The following is a 24,680-nucleotide window of genomic DNA, read 5'->3' on the forward strand; positions in this document are numbered from 1 at the left end:
TAAATGTGGCAACTGAAGACGTCTAGTTAGCAATTTCTGCGTGTCGATATACGCGATATTTTTATACTATAAGGCTGATTATTATCAGTGGTTCTAACACTAGCTAGCAGCGATCCATTATGTTAGCAGCACAGAAGCATGCAACTGGCCAGCACTGAGACGTGGTTGGATTTCCGTTCCGCGCAATACGTTTCTCAGCTGAGCTATAGTTGGCTCATACTTTTCAGAAAATCAGCTGACAGACGTTTTGAAAAGACGTAAAGTAGACGGCACGTAGAAGAACTACCAAGTGAATCTTCATTGACGTTGAAAGGGTATATATACCAGATGCTTTTGCGCAGACATTAAGTAATATTTAAAAATTGCCTTCGGCATATGGCACATTTCTACTCATTGAGGTGGTCTACTCGAAGAGACTGGCATGACGGGAGTGAGAAATCAAAATAGAGAATCAACGAATCAAAATCACGAATTAAGTTTTCAGCAAAAAACTTCTGTTGCAATCGCAATTGCGATTTACAAATTGCAGCCTGTGATTGCAGGAACATCCCGCAAGGAATATCCAGTTGAAAATAATTCTTTGAGTGCCATCATTTTCAAGATACGCGACAACAAACTTGCAGTAAAAAATGCACAGTCGTTCAACTTTTCGAGAGAAAAAAAACCGTGTTATGCATTGAAGCACGAAAATACCTGGACTGCCAATGTATTTTTTGCAAAGTTCTGGAAAAAAATCGAAATTAATATCATCCTGAGACTTGGTTCAACTTGAAGCGCCGTTGCGTTGTCCCTGGCTACAATTTTTAAATTGCTCTATGTGCCGTAAGGTTGCTCGTTAAAAAGTTAACCTGTGAATTTTGCTAATTCTTGGATTATACATGTGTATCGATTTCTCGTGAAATTAATGCCCGCTTGTTTGAGCAATACAGCTGAAGGATTAAAATTCTGGTATCTGCCACACGTGGCTTTCTTAATATTTCTTAGGGTCTGTGCCCACATGAGGACACAGCAGGAGATACATGTATCTGTACTCCATCTCACAAGTCGTTTGAACCACTGCGGCAAAAATGACATATCTAGCCTTAACGCCGACCCAGTGACCCATGTTTTCTGCTTATAGCTTCGGCTACTGAGCACTGGTGGTCGTGATGCCGTCGTCGTAATTTCATCGTAGTCATTCCAGTTTTGTCGTCCGACTCTCGTCATGCCGTCGTCATACAGTCGATGCCATCCCTTTGTCGTCATAACTTCGTCGCCCGGTCGTTATCGCACGATCGTCGTCACTTCAGTAGCGTCATCCCATTGTCGTCATGCCGTGCTCCTCTAACCGCCTATGTCATTCCATCGGCCTAATTTCATCGTGATATTGCATTCGTCATTCTGTCGTCATCTTCCCGACGTTGTCATGTCATCGGCGTCATACAGTCGTCGTGACGCGGTCGTGGTCGTTCCATCATCATCATCATTCCAGATTCGTTATCCGGTTCTCGTCACACTGCCGTCGTTACGCCATCGACGCCGTGCACTCGCCGTCATCCCATTGTCATCACGCTGTCGTCGTCACGCTGCCGTAGTAATGCTATCGTCGTCATTTGGGAATCGCCATCCCGTTGGCGTCGTGCCGTCGTCGTCATACCACATTCGTCGTTCCTATGACGTGATTGCGTGGTCGTCATACAGCCGTCGTACCGTCTCGGCCATGGCCAACCCTGGCAAGCGAGAGTCACAACAATGTGGGCCGATCCCGGAGACACTGTAGGTCGCTATAGGCGAAGCAGTGGATATTTCTGAATAACCACTGCATATTCTAAATTAATTAAGGTATCGTCAGCAATACAGTGTGTGTCGCTACATTGCTTAAATACAAATCTCAATAACGTCGACAGTAATGGAGAGATGGGCTACGCCGGATTATTTTTTAATTGTAATATTCGCAAAACACTGAATACAAGAAAATATACAAATAACTCTTGTTGCATTTCATACATCATTCGGAGCCCGTATATTCCTTCAGAACAATTAGACAGCATTTCGTATGTTAAGATTGCCAGCTAACAAGAGCCGAAGACATAGCCAGCATGCTGCAGTAGCCATAAATCAACCACTGAACTGTATTATACCACTGAGCGAGCAGTTGCGTGCTCTCTATCTCAGATCAGTGCTCCTTTGCATGGCGATACTTTAAATTCCTGTTAATTTTAGTGGCGTTCTTGCCATGTCACACCAGTTTCCTTTCCGGCCCTGTAGGTAAACAATAATGTGGACCTATCCCGAACATAGTGCAGCAAAGGAAATGCGGGCCGATCCCTAACGCGTGCACTCTAAACATACGAGCCTAACCTCGTTCATGGCAGTCTTGAACAACAAAATATGCTCTTTAAAGCGTCTTACGTGCTGAGCAGAATCGAACCAGCCACGCACGGCTTCCTCAAGCACAGACCCGTCACTTCTACACGCTGTGCGACGGATGCCCACGGGGAGGGAGGCGGTTAAGGGGCCCCTCACCAGGTCACATAGAAAATTTGGTTATACGCCATCTATGCGGCCTCTAGGGCGCACTCTAGCGCAAGAATTTTTCAATTTTGCTTATGAATAGCCGAGATATAAATATTTCGGTGCCGCGAACGCATGATTTCAGGAGGGGACCGTCATCACCAATATTACACCCTCTCCATCTGTCCCCGTCAGCCTCCGCAAGTAAAATTCCTTCCCTGCGTTCCCACATGCCGCAGCCGGAGGATCGCGTGACGTACACGTCACGGGCCACGACTTTTTTTTTTCCTTCGTTTTTTTCTTCTCGCCTTTTTGCTGCGCGGTCCACTTCCGCTACACGAACACTGAGGCAGACGCAAGCGCATCACAGAACATGATCGCGTGCTGGAACACGGTAGATAATCACATAGTTTCGCTCTGTACGCGCGCGACTACACGTCATTGGAACGAGAAGACGAAGCGGAAGTACACCTCCCTTGCTAAGGTACGAAGCAAAACAAAGACGCGCAGACATTCGGTTTGTAGGTTTTATTATTTCTCTAAACTTTGATTGGTCTATAGAAGCAACAGAGCAAACAAATAACTGCTGTTCCCTCGAATAATTCTCAAAGTTACGGAACACTATGAGCGTCGTCACAGCACTGCCATGTGCGTAGCCACACTTGTGCGATATTGGCGGCGAGGAGTTACGGAGTCGCCATCTATCGGAAGCGCCTCGCTGGCGTAGTATGAAGGATCACGCGGCGCGCTCCTCATAGGTTTTGCTGTCAGCGCTCACTGAAAACACCACGCGCGAGCTCTCCCGGACATTTCTGTAAGTACTTTCGAAACGAGAGAAGTTTCTTACTGTCTAAATAATAATCTTGGGCAAACTGAAAGCACACAATCGTTTACAGACGCTATCTCTTTACCGAATACGTACACTGAACGCCACTGCGCACGGTCGCCGCGATGGAGTCTCCCGAACCAGCTTCTTGAGTGAAAGGTAGGTAAACGCTGAGAGCAAAGTATGTGAAATATGTTCTTATAGTGTTGTATAACTAAATGGAGCGTAATAGAACGAAGCTTCAATGCAGCGATCGCGCAGATTCGCAGCAACCGACTGCGCGTCCGCATGCTTGTCCGCGCACTGTTTCGCGTTCTCCGCGCGCGCGCTTTCGCACCGTGCCATGAGCTTTAGGCCGCACAATATGAGCATTTGACAGTGTACAAGCAACCATTGTTGCGTGGGCGCTATCAGAGCTGTTCAAAAATAATTTCATTGTAGAGACTTCCACGCCTGTGATGTGCCGTCGCGATGATTCAATCTTTTTTTTTTCTTCTAAATTCTTTGACCTTTCAACATTATTTCTCGAGTTGCGTCGCACTGTATGTTTATCGGTGTTCTCAGCGTGCAATTTCCCGCTGCTCCTTTTTTGTAATCCAGTGCATTATTTCATAACACAAACATGACCATATGCCATGCTTTTTTTTAAATCTGCTGCTTACCGCTGCCTTTCCACTCCACTGAACTTGCCAGCATCTATAGCATCGACAAGTTCATAGGCCAAACCGCCATGACATTAGTCGGGCAGCGCTCTCGGGCGAGCGTCTCAGTGCGCGTTTTCAGAACATCGCAGACCGGGTGCCGTAGCAGAAATCTTCCTCGCGTCTGTGCTTGCTGCATACCCGAGTTGTAGCTGATGACTGTTTGCCGGTTTCATGTTTCGCGAGCCAAGCTTCACGCAGCTTCTTGTCCTGCGGCTACGTGTGAGTAAGGCTGACACCGGCCTCCGTTACGTGCGTCCGGCCCTGCGGCACCGAGCAGTGGCCTACCATGCTGCGCGCCTTCAAAGGCAGCCACTACCTATTGTAGTGCTTTCAAGCGTTGTAAAAGAGACACTCGAAGCGGGAAAATTTCGCCACTAAATGAGGACCACAGCGTACGAGGGAATTGAACTCGTTTTCAGCTCGCGTCGGCGCGCCCGAAGCAGCCGACGCGGCCGCTATGTCCACGTGATCCCTCCTAGCACGTCACGCCGACGGTGGCGCCAGCTTTTCCAGTGGTGGAGCTCCAGGCCGGCGCCCGCGAGGGGTAGGGCAAACGGCGTTTTGTTTGAAATTCGAGCTTCTTCCGCGGCGCGCGGCGATGTAATGCCCAGCAGACGCGATGGCTAGCACGCATTGTATGCACTGCGCTTGTCAGCTCGAAATGGCCAGACCAGGTGAGGAGCCCATTATGTGTCGGTGTTCGCATGCACCGGCGCGCACCACGCCTCTCTGAGGCCATGCGCGGACTTCTCGGGTGCGCCGCTAGTTGCCGCAGCGTGGACGCAGGGGATAAACTCACTGGAACTTAAAGTCACTGGAGGTTCCAGTGACATTCATGTGAGAAGTGCGAAGAGAGGAGAAGCGCGCGAGAGAGGAGCCTGCTGCAGTGCACGGTGCAGTACGCGTCACCGGTGCAGCCTCGGATGCCACGCCATCTGAGACTGCAGGCAAAGGACTTCGCGCGTACTTCGCAGTGGCAACGCTAGTTGTCGCAAGGTGTTCGAAGTAAATACAATTACCGTATGTTGCTGCCATTAGGGAGGGAGTCATATACAACATCTGCAAGAGAGAAGCGCGAGAGAGCAGCTCGGGTGCATTGCACGTCTCAAACGTGACGCGTTTCGCACATTCGCGTAGGATAGTCATTGTAGATTAGTTTTTCCCCAATAATTTACCCTTCCTCACGCAATTAAAAACACATAATCTCCGCCAATAGAAAAACATTATCCGAGCCATTAGCGTGTCAAAAGGGCTTGTTGATGCTCACTAAAATAAATTTTTAATGCAGCAGCGGCGTTTCTACTGAAGGAATAGAAATGGTGCACTAAAGCCTCCACGAATAAAACTCAAGCTTCAAACCATCAACGTGTCATCTCACCTCGATATAATCTCCGTATTTGGTCACATTTGGTTCTCCGTAGTGGCCTGCAACTTTTGCTTCGCAGTTGCAAAGCTTCGCTGTTGCAATTGCTTCGCAATTCTTTCTCACGCATGCTTTCCTCGCAGCACGAAAATGGTGAGTAAATGAGGCCTACCACAGTTCTGATTTAAGAGGAAGCTTTAGCTCGGGCCCAACACCAACGCGGCCCATTCAAATACATGTAAAACGCAAAAACGTTTTTATGAGATAACTCCTGGACCGATTTTGATGAAATTTGTTGCATTTGAGAGAGTAAGATAAATTCTAGTGAGTGTTTGAAGCGGAATTTCGGTTTAGGGCTTGAATTTTCTTAAAACGATTTTCAAATATTTGACCGTTTGAAAAAAATAAAAGCACGAAGTTTACAACTTCATAGCTCTGCGTCAAGAACTGATATTCCTGTTCTGTAAACGGCATCCATTAGATCATTCAAAGCGGACAAATTCAATATGTCATTTTACATCTTACGTAAATTTGTTACGTTGGTTAGAACGGTTTTGCAAAAGTTGTATTTCCCTATGATTAAACTTTTTTTATATTCATGTGTAACATATCAATTTTGTCCGCTTTACATGTACTATTAGATGCAATTCACAGAATTGTATTACCATATTTAGTGGTTGATTTACGAAGTTGTAAACTTGATAGTTTCGGTTTTTGGAAATCTTTGATATTTGCCAATTTTTAATAAAGAATTGACGACCTAACTCAAAAATTTGAAACCAACAGTCACTAGATTTTAAATTTGTCTTTTAAATGCAACAAACCTCATCAAAGTTGGTGCAGTGGTTGCCGAGAAAAACGAATTCTCCTTTTACATGTATTTAGATAGGAGCACTCGAGCTAAAGCTCGGGCCCAACTCCGACGCGGCCTATTCAAATACATGTAAAAACGTAAAAACGTTTTTCTGAGATAACCCTTGGAACAATTTTGATGAAATTTGTTGCATTTCAGAGAGTAAGATAAATTCTAGTGACTGTTGGAAGCAGAATTTTGATTTAGGGCTTGAATTTTGTTAGAAAATTTTCAAAAATTCAGAAATTTGAAAAAAATAGAAGCATGAAGTTTACAAACTAATAGCTCTGCATCAAGAACAGATATCGCGATTCTGTAAACGGCATCCATTAGACCATTCAAAGCGGACAAATTTAATGTCATTTTACATCTTACGTGAATTTGTTACATTGTTTACAAGGGTTCTGCAAAAGTTGTAATTACATATTATTATATTTTTTCAGGTTCATGTGTAACATATCAATTTTTTCCGCTTTAGATGTGCTATCAGGTACAATTCACAGGATTGCGATATCATTTTTTCTTGCTGAGTTACGGAGTTGTACACTTGATAGTTTCGTTTTCTGAAAATTTGCGATTTTCGCCAAATTTTTGTCAAAAATTGACGACCTAAATCGAAAATTAGAAACCAACAGTCGCTAGATTTAAGTTTTTCTTTTAAATGCAGCAAACCCCGTCAAATTGGGTGCAGTGGTTGCCTAGAAAAACGAATTCTCCTTTTACATGTATTTAGATAGGAGCACCCGAGCTAAAGCTTCCTATTAAACGACGACGAAGAAAGGGAGGCCTAAAGCTGCGCGTGGCGAAAGCAGAGCCAAAACCACACAAATGAGGACTCGGCTTGGTTCTGCTTGCGACCGTCTCTTTATAAGGCTCCGTATTAGTAACATTACGAAGCGCTCCTTGTCGGTTGTTTTTTTTTTAATGTTGGATGATAGTTTATTGAACTAAAATGATGAACCTGGACGTAGGCATTATTATCTTCCTCTTTTTTTATTTTTCAACGAAATTGCCGCCCGTGTCGGTAAATGCGCAGCACAATTTGCTACTGCAGCGCCATTGCTGGCGTGGACGCTGTTCCCAGAACGTGCAACGTGCCGCAGCGGCTTAGCACTGCCTTCTGCACGCGGGGACGCAACTGGACCCAGCCACCGGCTCCTGACGTCGCTAAACGTAAGTGCTGTCACCTGCTACGACTTCTCCTGCCTTTGAGCTGGTTCTCTGGAGCCAGTTATACAGCTCCGCTACCCGAAGCTCTTTGTATCCAGCTAAATAAATCGAATCTTGGCCATTGGGACCCCGACGACCGCCATATCTGAGAAATAACCTCGAAATCGACAGCGACCTGTCTGCTGAGAGATAAGCTTCGGTTCTCGGGCAAATAAGGAGCTTGGTAGCCATTATGCGTGCCGCTCCTACGTGTAATACGCTGAGTACCTGCGAGGGCAGATGAAACGCCAACACACCCGCTGTGGTGGCGCAGTGGCTTTGCCGTTGCGCTGCTAAGCCTGAGAGCGCGCGAGAACAAATCCCAAGCATGGCTGCCGCATTCCGATGGGGTGCGAAATGCAAGAACGCCCGTTCACCGTACATTGGGCGAAAGTTCAAGAACTCCAGGTGGTCGCAATTAAACCGGATACACCCGCTACGGCGTGCCTCCTAATTGTATCGTGGTTTTGGCACGCAAACCCCGAGAGCTTCCTTTTGTTTTAACGCCAGCAGTGGAAAGTGTGTACGGAGAATACCAAGCGACACAGCGCGGGCCGACTCGCCACGCAAGCCCAGTGGCTGTGGCGTTGCGCTACTAAGCTCAATGTCGCCTTGGTTTCCGCTCGGTCGTCCTTTTCTGGTGTTGCATATCGTGGTTGCTAGTTGCATTCAGCGCACAACTTGATGAAGGAACAGCAAATAGCCCACTTTTACGCGATCCTCAATGTGCCCTTTCAGCAAGTAACTTTAGAAAGTAATCCGCGGTGTTGTAATACGACGTTAGCAATTCGATTACTGACCGCGCCTTAGAACTTAAATAACGCCGGAACGCATAAAAGCCTTCACACCGAGATTTCACGCTGAAGAACCCTAGGTGGCCGATAATAATCCGTATCCAGGCATTACGACGTCACCAGCGCAAGCAGTAGCTTTCGGGTGCTGAAGTCAATCGTTAAGATAGTTTTGCGTTTTGCTACCCGAAAGCTGCTCTAGGAAATCTACCGTGTTATACTTGTCTTAACACGATCAGCTTTCAACTCATTTTTCGTGAAGGACTGAATAGCGTTTGCCTCTTTACTATGGCCGAAACGCTAATAGATTTCCGTCTACAGGGAGAATAAAAACTGATTTTTTATCCGGATGCAAAGTGCGCTAACCCGTTAGCGTACTTTTTGCGCGTATGCATCTGTGCGTTGAATGTTTGAACATATGCATGTGCACTCTGTTTTACGCTGTGACGACGACCTCTGCTTGTAGCCACCCAGCCATAACACTAGCAGTCCTTGAAGCGACAAGGTTGGCGTGGTCGTTCTGGTACACGTTAGACTTAATCTCTCCTGCATTTTCAGCCTCAAATTTTCCTAAATGTAAGGCTTTCGCTTCATCTTCAACGCTGGGTAAAACTGTCGGGACATTTTTTATCAAATATCGAATTTTCTTGAGGTGCAACGTTTATACTCCGTCAAGCAAAATGCTTCCTTAAATATGGACTGCAACAAGCCATTTCTGTGCAGAAGCTTTCCATTAAATAGGCACTGATGTTGATTTTCACCTGAACAGCTGCTTTAAAAATTGACGGGCGCATTCCTGTCACTGATAGGAAAGAGGTACCGTTAAGCATATACGGTTTACACGCAGTTTGTTTGTTTCGCAAACATTCCTTCGTATATCTCACTTGCGTTCCCCTCCCTACCACTTTGTTAATTTTTTTAGGCAAAGTACGCGTAGAAAGCAAGCTTCATTGATAAATTGTACCCCAGTCAGCCTCTCATTGACACTATCCTTTTCGAAAGCGTGCTGATTCATTCCCCTCGCAGCAAACTTAAACTGCGATGATACGTAGAAGCTTCAATACAGGTCACAAGGCTAAATGGCCAACTGAAACGCTAATAGCAGGAAGCTCCAAAGCACTCATGCAACATGGTAGCGTCGTTGTGCGTCAACCATTTTCTCGTTGCTATAAAAGCTGAAGCACGTGCGCACCTCATAAGTTATAAACTGATGTGAGCGTCCGTGTAGATTCCTGCATTAGGCGCCGAAACACCAATGTAAAAAGTTGAAGTTTCTCACGGAAGGCGAAGCTTAGCTTGCCACAGCAAAGTAATAGACAGCTGTACAAAGTAGGATAGTAGTTTTAGTAGCCGTATGTAGTTGCAAACATTCGCTTAGTAAATAAATTGAGAACCATGGTGTCAGGGTGATACATGAACACATCACACTCGATGAGCACAGACACTCACTGTAAAAACGCTGGCATGAGGAAGCGTGTCAGCAGCAGCGCGCAAAGTGACCTATCGCTTCAACGCAAAATGACCGTTGAGAATGCAGCACGCGCAAAGGTACGAGTCGTCGGTGCACCTATACTCCGCCGCGGAGTAGCGAGCGAAGTGACCTTCGTGCTGTGTATCGCTCCAACGCAAACACAGCGGCGAGAACGCAGAATGCACGAAGGTATAAGCCGTAGAAGCACCTAGACTCTGCCCGCAACGCAGATCGGTTTCAAGATGTCGTCTGCGCGGCCGCGGAATACGCAGTACAACGCCGCCCCCCCCCCCCTCCCTTCCCTGCCCCGGAACGTAGCGCGCGACGGAAGACGGCGTGCTTCTTTCCAGCTTTCCCCCCTTGTGCGTGCGAGATTGAGTCGTGATCGTCAGCTTCCTTGCACGCTTTCACTCGCACATACAGTATTAGGCGCACGGCGACGGTGTTATCCCCCTTGGACTTCATACGGAACATCACTTCCACAGCGACGCCGACGGCAAAAATGTGCCTATTGAGTGTCCATATAATTGCTATCGCAATAAAACGTCGTACGCAAACGCGGCGCGGTTGCGTGCGTTCACGTGAATACCCGGGCCACTTTATGCGTGTGCTTGAAAAGGTGATGTATCCTATCATAATTATTAGCAACCGTCTCGACGTATTATTTCGTCAGGATAGTTAGTTCGAGATTTTCAATTTATGTACATCTTTACAAAACATTACAGTGATGGAAGTGCTGCGCCAATTCCGCCAAACTGTGCCGTAAAGGAAGTCCTGCTACAGCATGTGCAAAATTGCCGTCTATGGCAGGTATTGCGCCAGGCCTGCGCCGACCCGCACCTCCTTCGAATTGGAAATACATATTCTGCGCGCGAGAGAAGGCGCCGCCATTCAAGCCTCCCTTCTTGGCGACTCACCCTCACGCGCTTTCCATCACAGCTACATCATATAGACCTAACGGTGTTTGCAAACGGAAGTGATCGTCGATATATTGTATAGTATTCTAGGGGGGCGGCGAGGGGGGGGGGGGGGGGGAGCGCATCGAGGCCACCCTAGTATTCTTGGACCCGTAGTGCCGCGTAGGTTCAGCCCCCATTCACCGCCCCGGCTTGCCGAGGCGGTGAATGGGGGTGGAAGGGGGGGAGTGCCGAAGCCACGATTTGAATATGAGGCGTGCGGTAATGTGGAGCTCCAGCATAATTTTGACTACCTGGCCTTCTTTGACGTGCAGCCAATCAAGGTTCTTGCATTTCACTCCCATCGAAATACGGCCGAACGAGACTGTCGGCCTGTCTCGCTGACCGCCGCAATAATTACTATCGACGGTGCCTGCGATCTGGCCGCAGCTCGTCAAAGTGCGCTTACTTTTGACAACATGATTACCATGGACTTAAATGAACTGTTTTTCTCTCTTGGCGGTGTGAATAGCAAACGAAACGTAGTGCAGGCAAGCCACCCGAGCGGATTCACTGATAGGCGTTTGCTTTCCGTTTGTGAGACGAAACGCCATCGGGTCATTGTGGCGATCATGCCAGTGGTTTAGCTCTAGGTGCTGCATTACGAAACACTCACATAGTTCATCAACTGCTCTTTTATTAAGTATTGCTTCATGTGAAAAACAAATTGTATCGCATTTCTGTGTCGCCATGAGTGCCAATAGAAGCGATCGCCTGGGCTGGGTGATATAGGACCGGCGAGGTACTGGCCCTACAGCGATGCAATCTTAGCTGTTGACCTCGGCCATCCAATCACTCCAACTCTGTACCAACTGTACATTTTATTTCGCGCACGGAAATTCATTAACACGTATAGGGGCTTTGATGACATACAGGCTGTAATTTATGTAGCTGTGACCGTGCTGCCTGCGTACGTACGTGAACATGTATATTACACTGCAGGTGGCTCAATACTTTGAAATGAAAATAAATTATTTATTGTAGTGAAGAAGAGGAGCACTATAGTGGGACATCCTCTCCAGCGCTTTCTGGTGAGTCAAGCTCTCCAGCGCTGTACTCGGGGAACGCTTCTCGTGCTCACACTCCGTGCCCTGCGCAGACAGTGGGTCCAACCGCTGGTGTCTAATAAACACCTTTACAAGGGGTGTAGGTTGCTTCGGCCTACAACGTCAACCCTGGAACTAGGATCCCGTACCGAACGCTCAATTATGTCTGAAGATGCATCCCAGCAAACGCCACCTACTCCATCCCAGCAAGCGCCTCCTCATTCGGTCCCGTGCTCTGGTGTGCCACGCATCCGGGTGCATAATTTACCAGCTACATTGAACATATACTCAACTTGTGCAAAAGAAAGTCAATGCGGCGATATCGGAGATCTACAAAATCATAGGTGTCTTCAAAGGGATAGAAGACGATGCTTTCAACATGGTACTTGCCAAGAATCCTCAGTCCATGACAGACATCACCACTCTATGCCAAAGCTACGTGCCCATGTCCTGCAGCGCAATCTCAGATGCTGTTGCACTACTGTCTCCATGTGACCACTTTCTCACTCAGAAACGTCTGCTGCTGCCTTTTGAGACAGTGGACATCACACAGTGCTACATCACCATTTTCGTTTGCAATCCGTTCCCATACCCCGTGTTGCTGCTTCGAGGGGAACGTCTTGGCAATATAGAAGTGACAGAAGACGTGCAAGTTATGTGCGTGCCCAGTAACATTTACTGTGCTAATTCCAGTGCGCTCAGTGCTGTTTCTACGTCTTACCTATCGCCCAGTGATGTGTTCGGTTCTTCTATTGCCGATGCCCTTACACTGGTCCAGCAATCTTAACTTTTGTGCCTTCTAGAAGAATTTCGTTCTTCTTTCGACGTAAGGCAATATTCCCTGGGCCGGACGCCAACTGTTACACATCGCATCGATAATGACCCGCAGCCACCATTGAGCCAACGTAGGTAAAGTTTCTCTCCTGCAGAACGCCATGTAATCAGCGAACAAGTCGACGACATGCTTCGCCGCGAGGTGATACGACCTTCCATCAGTCCATGGGCATCCCCTGTCGTCCTAGTTACGAAGAGAAATGGTTCTGTGCGGTTTTTTGTCGCTGCCGCGGCCTCAACAACCTCACTTACAAGGGCGTCTACCCTCTCCCGCGCATAGCGCACGCTATTGACAGTCTACAAGGCGCAGAATTCTTTTCATCTATATATTTGCGCTCAGAGTATTGGCAAGTACCCATGGCAGACGCAGATCGGCTGAAGACAGCTTCTGTCACACCCGTCGGCTTATACTAATTTTACGTAATGCCTTTTGACATTGTATTGCGCCCGCAACGTTTGAGCACATGATGGGCAAAGTTCTGCTGGGCTTGAAGTGGCACACGGGCTTGTGCGGTCTTGACGACATTGTTATTGCTCCTGACGTCACCGCGCGCCTTCGACAGCTCCCGTCTGTTTTCGTGTTTAACAAACGTGGGGCTACAACTAAACCTCAAGAAATGCCGATTTGCTGCTCGGCAGTTGACAATTTTAGGTTGCGTCCTATTCAAGGATGGAATTCTCTCCGATCCAGCCAAACTTCGGTCCGTTGCCGAATTGCCTAAGCCAACGTCATTGAAAGAATTGCGCAGTTTCATCGGTCTGGGTTCCTACTTCAGACGCTTCATTCGCAGTTTCGCCGAATTATATAGCCCCTGACGAAGCTACATAGAAGCAACGGGCCCCTCACTTTGTAGTGTGAGTGCGACGAGGCCTTCACAAGGTTCCGTCATTTGCTAACGTCTCCGCCAATTTTGCGCCATTATGACCGGACAGCCCCTTCCAAGGTGCACAAAGGTACCAGCGATGTTGGCTTCGGCGCTGTTCTTACCCAGCGCAAACAGGGGTTTCTTGTATTTGTCGCGGGTTATGCAAGCCGTACGCTTACGAAAGCTGAGTCCCATTACGCTGTGACAGAAACAGAATGCGTAGCCATCAACTGGGCTCTCACCAAGTTCTGGCCTAATTTGTAAGGCCGTCCATTTCATGTAGTCACGGACCACCATGCACTGTTTGCTGTCATCCTTGAAATATTCCTCAGGCCATCTTGCCCTATGGGTACTTCGGCGGCAGGACTACGATATCCGCGTGCTGTACCGCAGCGGACGCCAGCATTCTGACGTCGACGCCCATTTGCGCTTTCCCTTCTCTGATGACAATGCCTGCAGCTCGCTATCCAACTTTGCAGTTTCTTCGCTCGACTTCGCCACCATTGCCTCTGAGCAGCGCAAGGACAATTGGATTACCTTTCTTATAGACATGCTTTCTGCTTCATCAGCACCACTATCCACTCGCATGTTGCGTCGTCAAGCCCACCATTTCGCCATTCGCAACAACCTGCTTCAACGACGCAATTATAATCCCGACGGGCACCAGTGGCTACTAGTAGTACCTCGCAGTCTCCGTTCCAACATATGCGCACCTTTCTACGCCGGTCCGCTGTGTGCACACTCGGGCATATTTAAAACTGATCACAGCTTTCGAAAGCGGTACTTCTTGCGTGGCATGTATACAGCTACGTTCAGAAGTTCGTTCACTCTTCCCCCAATTGTCAGCGCCGAAAATCCCCACTCCTCCTCTCGCCAGCCTCTCTGCAACATTTAACTTGTCCTACCTGGCCATTTTGACGCGTCAGCGTCAATTTGTATGGGCCCCTTCCCCTGACATAGACTGGAAGCCGCTGGGCCATATTGTGGCGGTTGACAACCTCATGCGATACGCCGAAACTGCCGCCCTCCCAGAAGCTACAGCGCGCGTTGTTGCCTCCTTCTTGTTTCATCGATTCATCCTGCGTCATGAACCACCTGAGGAACTGCTCAGCGATCGCGGACGTGTCATCCTATTCAAAGTAGATGAAGCCATTCTTAAATAGGTCCACGTTGTTCATCGCACAACTACAGCGTGCCGTCCTCAAACCATTGATCTCACAGAACGCCTGAACCGTACGCTCGGCAACATGCTTGCAATATACGTCGCCTCCGACCACACAAATTGCGACGTCATTCTGCCATTCGTTACCTATGCGTAGAACACCGCTACTCGGAGCACCACCCGGATTTTCACCCCTTTTCTTACTGTACGGTAGGCACCTGTCGCACACCATCGATCCAATCCTACCATGCCGGCTGGTGCATTTGAATGTGCACCCATTTCTGCCACGGCAAGACATGCTAACGAGTGCCACGCTCTCATACGGGCCTTTACCTCCAATGACCACGAGCGCCAGAAGAGCACTCGCGGTGACACCACCTCTGAACCGACCTTCCATCTCGGAGCGCATGTCTGGCTTTCCATTCCCTCCGCTGCACCTGGGCTCTCTTCAAATTTGACCAAGTATGAAGGCCCATACTCTATCATTGAGCGCGCATCCCCCCTTAACTACGTGATCGAACCCATTGAACTGCGTTCGGACATGCGCCGTCGTGGACGAGACATTGTCAACGTCAAACGCCTGAAGCCGTACTATCATCCACTCGTAGTCAGCAGGTGTCAGCTTGCCGGACGGCTCCCTTTTCGTACCCGAGGGTAATTGTAGCGAAGAAGAGGAACACTATAGTGGGCCATTCACTCCAGCGCTTTCTAGTGGGTCAATCTCTTTAGCACTGTTCTCGAAGAACGCCGCTCGTGCTGAGAGACCGTGCCCGGCGCTGACGGTTGGCTGAACCGCTGGTGGCTATTACGCACTTTTAAATGGTTAAAGTCTTTATTGGAATGCTGAATTAGCTGTATTTTAGGAATAAGTAGGCGCTTATCCTCATCTTCTTATGCAATAAGAATAAAATGGAACAGGAGTTCCAGTTCATTCTTATTGCATGCAATGCAATAAGTGTAAGATGCAGGTATGTATAATACTTGCATCTTAGTATAAGAAATAATGCATGCAATGTTTCAGAAAGTACTAACCTATACAGAGCTTCTCTTTGCTCCAGAATAGTAAATTAGTGCTCGAAAGCATTCTTTTCTTGCTCCAAACAGTAAATATTTCTGCTCCGGAAGCATAAATTTATGCTCCAAACTGCGATTTTCCTGCCCTGAAAGCTGCTTCAAAAGACCAAGTGCCGCTTCCATCACTGAAAATACAACATGCTTGCATTATTTGTATTTCATGTTCTTGCCGAGACAAGCTTTTACGCCTGTGGCTGATTGGAAGAGCGTGGATTCAAGTTAAATGTCTCCTACTGTTACTCTCGCTTAAGTTGAATGAAACACGCCCTCCTTTATTCAAAGGCCCTCCATGCTTTTTCTAATTCAATAGAATCTTCACGGTCCCTGCCACTCCACAGCAGTGGTTCAGTGACTAGATATGGTGTTCTGCACGAGGTAGCGAGTTCGATACCCCCGCCTCGACGGCAGCGTTTCGATGGGGGTGGAATGCAAAAACACTCTCGCAGTTACAATTAGGGGCACGTTAAAAAATCAGGGTTGAGCAGTGAGCACATGACTCAAGGGTTGTTCCTTCGCGACGTCTAACTCATTCGACTAATCGATTCCAACTGACAAAAGCCCTGCGTGTGGTACTATATCCATACCACATGTAGATCTGTGTTTGGGGACCAAACTCGTGGGTTTTATGTAAATGGGAATAGCATTCGTGGCATTGTCAGAGCAGTTGTCTTTCCGGCTGCGCAGCTACGCCACCAAATACATGATGCCGAAGGTTGTGCAGTCTAAGATCTATTCCGTTCGCATGGGTATGTGTCCCCCTTGAATGAACCTCTTTGACGGCAACTTGGCTCAATGTCCATGTGCCACAGGGTATGCGCGTGCATAACACCGGCGCCTCCAGATGGCGGAGTGTGTCGAGAGGGAAGTGCGAGAGAAGAGCGCTGCCGCAGCACACGCCTAATACATGAGGCGTATCAGCTATTCGCATACTTGGGCAGTCATCTTTGACAATTTGTGCCCACATTTTCTTCTCTGTGTGACGCTGGGAATCACTGAGACAGAGATAAGAACGCATCACATACCTGGATAATCTCACGGGAAACTTCGACCGACTAATAATTTCGTGCTGGATAATTCTGCTCTTGGATTAGGCTCTAAACGTTGCTGGTGTTTTAGGCTCTAGCCACCATGTTGCTCCAATATCTCTGACACTTTCCAGGTCATGGACGTGCAGGTAGTCAGGTTCTGGAAGTTTGCCGAAGATCAGTTCGAGGACGACCTCGAGTTGCTCGAGAGGGCCGCCTTTGTCGCCCGAGATGTACTGAAAGTGCCTTTTCTGCTTGACCCATGTACGCAGCGAAACGAAGGAGGTGCCCGCTGCTGGATGTTGACTCATGCGGTAACTCATTCCGTCACTTCAACCACGTCCACGCAGAAAAGTGAAGCGTGCGCATCACACACAGCTCACACTGGCTACAACCCCAGGGGTTTAGTGTTTGCAATTTACGTTAAGGTAACCACACAGACGCTTTTCTCAGTGCCTTCTGCCCCTGAGACAGCAGATGACGTTCTTCTGCTCGTTGTCTGTGCAGGCCAGTGAGTAAAGGAATATTACACACGTATCAAGAATATAAATATTATAAATTTTAAATTATATATATATATATATATATATATATATATATATATATATATATATATATATATATATATATATATATATATATATGCGAAGGAAATGCGAAGGCTGTGGGTTCGGTTCCCACCGCAGCAAGTTGTTTATTTTCATCCACTTTAATTTCCATTAATTCTTAATTTCTTTATTTTCATTTATCAAGCACAAGTAATTTCCCCTATGTTGTCCTTGGTGTCAATGTTTGTTGGCTTCGTATGATATGACTAATAAAACCGGGACCCTCGGTTAACCCCCTTTCTTCTCGTTTATATATATATATATATATATATATATATATATATATATATATATACAGTCGAACCCGGCTATATCGAACTCGCAAAAAAACGCCTATCAGTTCGATACAGAGCATAATTCGATATAAGCCTGCTAAATAATTGGATGTCATAAATGCACATACCATTTATAAAATCACTTTATTGATGAAACTAGCTTCGTTTCGCACGAAACAGTCCTGCATTTTCTTCTGCTTGGGCAATTTCGCTGCATGCGAGGCACGCACTTCCCCACATTGTCTAAGGAGTCGGAGCAGCTGAGGCCGCAACATTCCGCTTTCGCACAGAAGCACCGGACTAGTGCGAGCGCACTTCGGAGGATGTGGGCCAAAGACGGTCGTTGCTTTCCTCGTTGTGCCCATTTTCAGTTGTGCTCGGCACGATGTCGGCAATGTAGTCTTCGTTTCCGGGCTCTACCGTGGTCGCGACACCATCATTTGCGCTCACTAACTCGCGCACCGTTGATTCGTCAACAGCTTCCGGAAATTCTGACAGCTGGCTCCAAACCTCGGCAACAACGACAACGGCTTCGTCGCATTAATCAGAATTTACAGTCATCACCGAGCACGCGGAAGTCGGTACGGCTGAAGCTATTTTGGATGAACCACTCGTACACGGCCGTGCATACGCGTCGGGCGCCACGGGCACTACGAGCACCGGGTCGCGAGTTAGGCCGCTTTAGCCCTAATTTCCCCCTTCAAGATCGTGCCGAGAGTGCACCTCGGAATCTTGTACGTTGCAGAGACATCCGACTTGTCACCGCATTCGACCCGGTTTATGATTTCGAGCTTCACGACGAAAGGCGAATTCTGACGCTTCATCACGGCAACACTGCGGGAGAAGGCGCACACAATGAATCAGATAAGCAGCGAGACAACTCGCACTTTCGCCAACTTGCATGACGAGGGCACAAGAGCCTCTGATTGGCTGTCTGGGCAAGCGCTGCAGGCGGGCGGGCCAGGATCATTTTTTGTAGGGAGGTGTCGGCGGCTCCGAGGTAGCGCGGTCGCATAGGGGGAGCGGTTGGATGGAGCCGCGCCGCCGGGTTTTCCCTTCACCGCGAGGGAAAGCCAACTTCCGGGGGCACTTTCCGCCGCTTGACGTTCGATATATCGGGAGTCGCTATTAGTTTTGTTCGATGTATGCATAACTTTTGCTATATATACTCATTGTAACTATACCGTGTCCATAAATTGTTTGATATAAGGAATAATTCGATGTAAACGGGTTCGATATAGTCGGGTTCGACTGTATAACATAAAAACACACACACATATAAATAGGACACAAGGCTACTGCATAGAACAGCTCCCAGAGTAGCTAAGGGACAAGGCAGGTAAGACAATGAGGACTGTGCATATACGACACTTTACATATGCCGACACACCTTGTTCGAGTTCAAGCCGTGAAGCGAGCCAGTTCATTTCGTTTCAGGAAGCAGCTCTTACGAACTTTATTGCCGTTGCGCGCGATGCAGGAAGAGTTGAACGAGCTCCTGAACCCCTTCGGCATTGACTTTGACGAACTGCGCGAAGGCAGCCTAGACTTCAACATGATCCATGACGATCCCATGGCTCCGTACGACCCAAGAGCTGCGGTGCTCTTCCTGGCTACATTGTGGTTTCTGCGCGAGCATCGCTGTTTCTCGGGCGTCCGCCTGAACGTGTCAGTGCTGGCACGATTTCGCCCGGTGCAGTTCATGAAACTGATCACGTTCTCCAAGCGGATCGTCACGGCCTGCCTGACCGGCGTCGAGGGAGTCGAGATTCCGTTCAAGGTGTGCCCTCTGGTTCGGTTGCTCGACCAAACGGAGCTGCTTACGCACGTCAGCCTCGACAGGGTGAGTTTTATAAAGGCATGCTTTGTCCGGGCATCATGAGGAACGTACCGATAGTTTAGTCACCATTACACGTGGCACAATGGTGTCACAGCGCTGATAAGGCCGCCGCCGTGGTGGGTCGTGGCTATGGCGGACTGGTTCTCAGCAAGAGGTCGCTGCATCGTTTCATTCCCAGCACTCCTCAGGATTCTATGCTCACTTCTGCTTATTATTCTAGTTTTTGTTTCCAGACTATTCATTCTTGGCCAACTGTGAGGACGTTCTTGCGAGACGATCATGCAAGGAAGCCTCTCGGCCGCGTGTACTACGGTCAGACCAGAGTCCTAAATGTGCTGATCATTCAGGTGCCTTATGGCTCGCTTGCTTGGCTGGCTAGGCCATGGGCCACGGGCGTCTGAAGGGCCAATTTTACCAAACTGCTCGTGCCACACGTATCGAATGAACCCCCGCTGTAGCTAAGTGGCGTTGGCGTCGCGCTGCTGATCGCGGGTTATATTCCCGACCGTAGAGGCCGCATTCCGATCGGGGTTGAACGCAAACACGTTCGTGTACCATGCATCGGGCGCACGTTGAATACACTCAGGCTGTCAAAATTAATTCGATGATACCCCTCATTATTGCGTCCCTGATAAATAGTGCACGGTGGTTTCGTGATTCGTTTTTCTTCGAATTCGGGGATAATTATTCAGTGTTTATTTCTGTCGCCTTTGAACCGGTGTTTTACAATGTCTAATTTCAATGGCGGAGATAAATCGGTATTTGTCGGCGCGTGTGTTTTAACTGGATGGTCTAATTACTGGAGAAAATATAACGCTCCTGAAATGACACAACCTTATTGAGCAGATTCCAAGCACAACACCCAATTCCTTATAGAACCAACTAGTGAAAATAACAGCTGAGACACGACGCTTTCAGGCGCACGAAAGTACTACTTAAGGATGTTGTAAAAAATGGGCATGTACTATCGGCCAAAAAGTAAACGGACCACGACTCAAGTGGCCGGAGCGGCTACGGGCCCACACCGGTGCGCTGCTATCGCGCTCCTCGCGCTGACGACGAGAGTGACCCGAGTGACTCCAGCCTCCGCACTCACTCTCACGCGGGGCCTCGTCATGCTTGATAAATTTCTAGTGCACCGTGCGGTTGCTCTGCTGCTGACGGCCGCGATGAAGGGGACCGTGCGTCGCCGCTAGTCCAGCACATGGCGCTGTCGTGCAGTGGCGGGCGGCCGCAGCGCATCAAAGCGCGGCACTGAGAAGGAACGAAGACCCGTTGTGATTGTTGTTTTTCTTATATTCACCTTGTGTTGCATATTAGTATATGTCGCTGGCCTCCACCGCTGCTCGATTTTAAGCAGCATAAAGCAAGTAGCCGCAACGGCGGCTACGGTGACGCGCGCTCTTTCACGTCCGCGCAATAAGTTAGATAGCAGGAAGCGCTGCGCGGACGTCCGAAGCTATAGCGGCGGCGCTCTACGACTCGCTGCCAAGGCGAGTAAGCCAAGTCATCGCGGTCGACGGCAACTTTTCATCGCACTGAGGACCCCTTCAAGCCATGGAATGTTTCCGTGAATAAACTTTCAAGAATAACTAGTTCCTCCGATTCGTCTTCCCAATTATTCCTTCCTGGGCGTACTTTTGTAAAGTTTCATAACGGCCCACGCTTTGTAGTACCTATCCAAAGCAGTTTTCAGAGGCGTCACTCATGTAAATAGTAAACCCACTGCTGGAGACACTGCCGGAAAAGTAATCTTGACAGAAAAGCCGAGTCCTCAGCAAAGCTTTGCGCCTGTAACTTATCAGCTTGGCATGAAAAAGCGCGCATCACTATCAACGCCGTTGCAGCTACTTCTGCTATGCAGCCTAAACTGGAGCAGCGGTGGACGCCGGCGACATGCACTAATATGAAACACAAGGTGAACGTAAGCAAAACAACAATCAGAACGGGTCTTCTTTCCTTCTGAGTCCCGCGCTTTAATGCGCTGCGGCCGCCCTCTACTGCGCGACAGCGCCATGTGCTGGACTACCGGCGACGCACGGTCCCCTTCGTCGCGGGCGTCAGCAGCAGAGCAACCAAACTGTGCACTAGAAATTTATCAAGCGTGACGATACCCCGCCTGAGAGTGAGGGCGAAGACTGGCGTCACTCGGGGCACTCTCGGTGTCAGCGCGCGGAACGCGATAGCAGCGCCCTGGTGTGGCCCCGAAGCCACTCCGGCCACTTGAGCTGTGGTCCGTTTGCTTTGATTGCGAAAGCAATACTGTGCTCGCACTTTCGGCCCATCCGTGGTCGTGGCGCCAGTGGCGCCTCTTACACAGCTGCGTGTCACGTGAATGTGTGACGTCACGCCAGACCGAGAGACGGGGCCCCATGGCTCGCGGCATCGATGGTGGAAGCGAAGCCTTGCGCGCCGCTGCTGCGGCGCTACCGACAGAGGGCGCTCGTAGGTGTTACGTCACGCTAGGAGGATAAATGGGGCTACAGCTCGGCTCCTCGCAGTGGTCGGCGCGCTGCCTTGCGCTATGTCGGATGATGTGTACAAGGCGAGGCTGGAACGATCTGCTGCGGCCAAGCCAGGAGCGGGAGGGACACTCCGTATGGCTCCCATTGGCCGTTTTCGAGCAGACGCTCTTTCGACGCTAGCGCCAAGGTCCCCTTCAGTTACGGCCCTAACCAATGGGCGACGCAGAAGCAAAATGGCGGCGCACACGATTGTTTACGTTGTCATGGCAACAGCAGCTGCGCGGCATCTCCTCTCCCAAACGTTTTCCTTTCCTTTTTGTTTTTATTATGCTGACCCACTCCACTCCCTTTCCCCCATGCCGCGCGCACCACTCACTTTTTTTTGTTTTTACCCGCAAGCGGCGCGTTTGTTTTTTATAGCGCGCTTGTTACGGCGCGCCAGTCGCAAACAATGCGCGTGGTAGGCCGCGCATTGGCATTGCTTGCGAGCTGGCGCGTGGTGCGCCGTGGGCTATGCGTTGGCACGCACGCAGTCTTGCCCATACATATACCAGCATGCGCCGGGACATAGACAAAAATTCCACTTCCAACACAATAGATGCTTAGTCTCGCTTTAATGACTTCATTTCCGAAAACAGATTTTTCTTACAACATGGTGTGATACACGCTCAAAAAATGAGCAAAAGTTAAAGGTGCATGGCGTATACAAGAGTACTAAAGACAAAAGTTCACAGATGGTGAAATAATAAAAGAAAGCGCTAGAAAATGCGAAGGCCGTTTCATGTACACACATAAAAAAACAAGATTTTTATATAACGTCCTCAAGACCTAAATGTAGACGAGCTCCTGATATGTGCACTAAGATATTGCACAAAATTGGACGACGCGTATGACATATTCATGACAACTATAAAAAGGAAAAACTCACTGGTTATGGCAAAAACAATGACACGCAAAATACCTGAAAGATAGAATAAAATGCTAACATTGTTTGATTGAGAGTCATACCTAAAGAAAGCTTACTTATAAATCTGCACGAAAGTATATGAAATGCGTGACATGTTCATTACTGCTGAACAAATTGAAAAAAAAAAACATGGCAGAAAAAAATAACATTGTACTAAAAACTGAAACACACATTATCACATTATTTTGCACTTGGCCACAACTTCAGTAACCGTTGCAAGGGGAACATAAGGTAGTCGGCTTTTGCAGCAGCACATAGAAAACATTCGCAGAAAGGCTTATTCCTCAATCAAAGACCAGGTGAAACAAGCCAACACTACTTTTCCTTCTACCCGAATGCAATGCTTAGCAATAAAATTACGTCACTTAAGGCACTAAGTCGTACCTATTGGGCTCTCCTTTGTATAATAAACACGAACTGCAAAAATATGCATGTAGGACACATGAAATGCTCATGCTTTCCAGAAGAAAAAAAAAGCGTATCATGCCTACACATGAAGGTTGTTCGCGCGGTTTTCCCATCGGGGGTTACTGAGATAGTACACAAACACTAACAGTAATTTTTCAGCTGTTAGTAGGTTTGTAGAACGTGATACAAAGAAAAAGCACTGAGGGCGGTATGGAAAGGTGGGTAAGTTATTGAAGTTGCAGAATGAGACCTGGCACAGATAAACGCAAGTCACATACCAGGTGACAATGAGGAGGAGCGCCTATTTGTCAGCTTTCTCTACCGGGAAGAGGCAAGTGTAGCACAATCAAGGCGCAACGACGTCCGGAGCCTCATGGAGCACACAAATGGACAGGGCTGTGTTCGTGCACATGCGCCTTCTGATGTCCTTGGGTCTGAGCGCTCACCTGTTGCTTTTAGGCACCCGGAACAACCTTGCAGGACTTGTTTATGAGGCATTCGTGCACCACTGCACGATGCACAAGCGGTACGAGTCGTGAAACGGGTGAAACGTCGCGGTGCACAAGCACACAGCTACCGAGGACCACATAACTGACGAAACAAGCCACGTCGATCAACGCACAGCAGCGCACGCATCTCGATGACAGTAGATAACAAAAATAAAGCGTTACGTAGCGGACTAAGCAGCCGCCGGGCCGGCTGGGACGGCACGGCGGCGCGGGCGCGTGGACAGTCGAAGGTGAGGGAGTTGCGAGGGTTTTACGAGAGAGGGCATGGGGAGAGGAGGGCGCAGTTAAGCGGGGGGAAGGGCTTGGCCACCGGGATCGGCGAGCGTGGGCGCGACGATCTAGGTGGCCATGCAAGGGAAACGGATTTTTGCGTTAGCCCATTACAGAGATGGCACCAATTTCCTGTGCCACCGTAAACGGGGAGTGTAACCCCCCCCCCCCCCCCCCCCCGTGGCCAAGTGACGGCGCTGGACTTTCGCAATCTTCCAGGCTTAACCAAGCTAAGCCTTCAGCCATCTTTTTTTTTTTTTGGCCGACAGTACATTTTGAGAGAATTGTAAACCATCGGAGCCTGCTCCTTACGGCTCGGCAAACGCAGTCCAGAAAACGCACGTTTACGTTTTCGCTCGACACTTGGATGGCACGAAAATTAAGGGAAGTTTTTGACGAGACCGGCCATTCTTTGTTGAGCAACCACCAGATACTTCCAAGGCCAACTTACCAGAATGAATTTTGTAGAAAAGATATCGACACGTGTACTTATCTTTATCGAGTGACCACGTTTGGCCGCCTAAAAATGTTATCGCACAGCGCTGGACGCGCCTGCATACATCCGAAGTTTCTGGAAATTTATCGATGCTTCTATCCGCTGTCTGTTGTCGCCGAACCTTGTGTTATCTGACTTCATCGCCTGACGCGTATGGCGTAGAACTTTG

At 48.5% G+C, this 24,680-nt stretch overlaps 1 protein-coding gene across 1 annotated transcript in view; it reads left to right on the forward strand.

The window, feature by feature from the left end:
* The first annotated feature begins 7,293 nt into the window (after positions 1-7,293).
* The window catches only part of LOC135915219 (NLR family CARD domain-containing protein 3-like), a 30,901-nt gene continuing 13,514 nt past the window's right edge, over positions 7,294-24,680 (forward strand). The window contains exons 1-3 of the mRNA XM_070529042.1: positions 7,294-7,412; positions 16,808-16,987; positions 19,037-19,399. Coding sequence (XP_070385143.1) covers positions 16,811-16,987; positions 19,037-19,399 — 540 coding nt within the window. The 5' untranslated portion in view covers positions 7,294-7,412; positions 16,808-16,810. The remainder of the gene's footprint in view (positions 7,413-16,807; positions 16,988-19,036; positions 19,400-24,680) is intronic.

Source organism: Dermacentor albipictus, unplaced genomic scaffold (assembly GCF_038994185.2).
Source record: "Dermacentor albipictus isolate Rhodes 1998 colony unplaced genomic scaffold, USDA_Dalb.pri_finalv2 scaffold_17, whole genome shotgun sequence".
In the NCBI taxonomy this organism is placed as follows: domain Eukaryota; kingdom Metazoa; phylum Arthropoda; class Arachnida; order Ixodida; family Ixodidae; genus Dermacentor; species Dermacentor albipictus.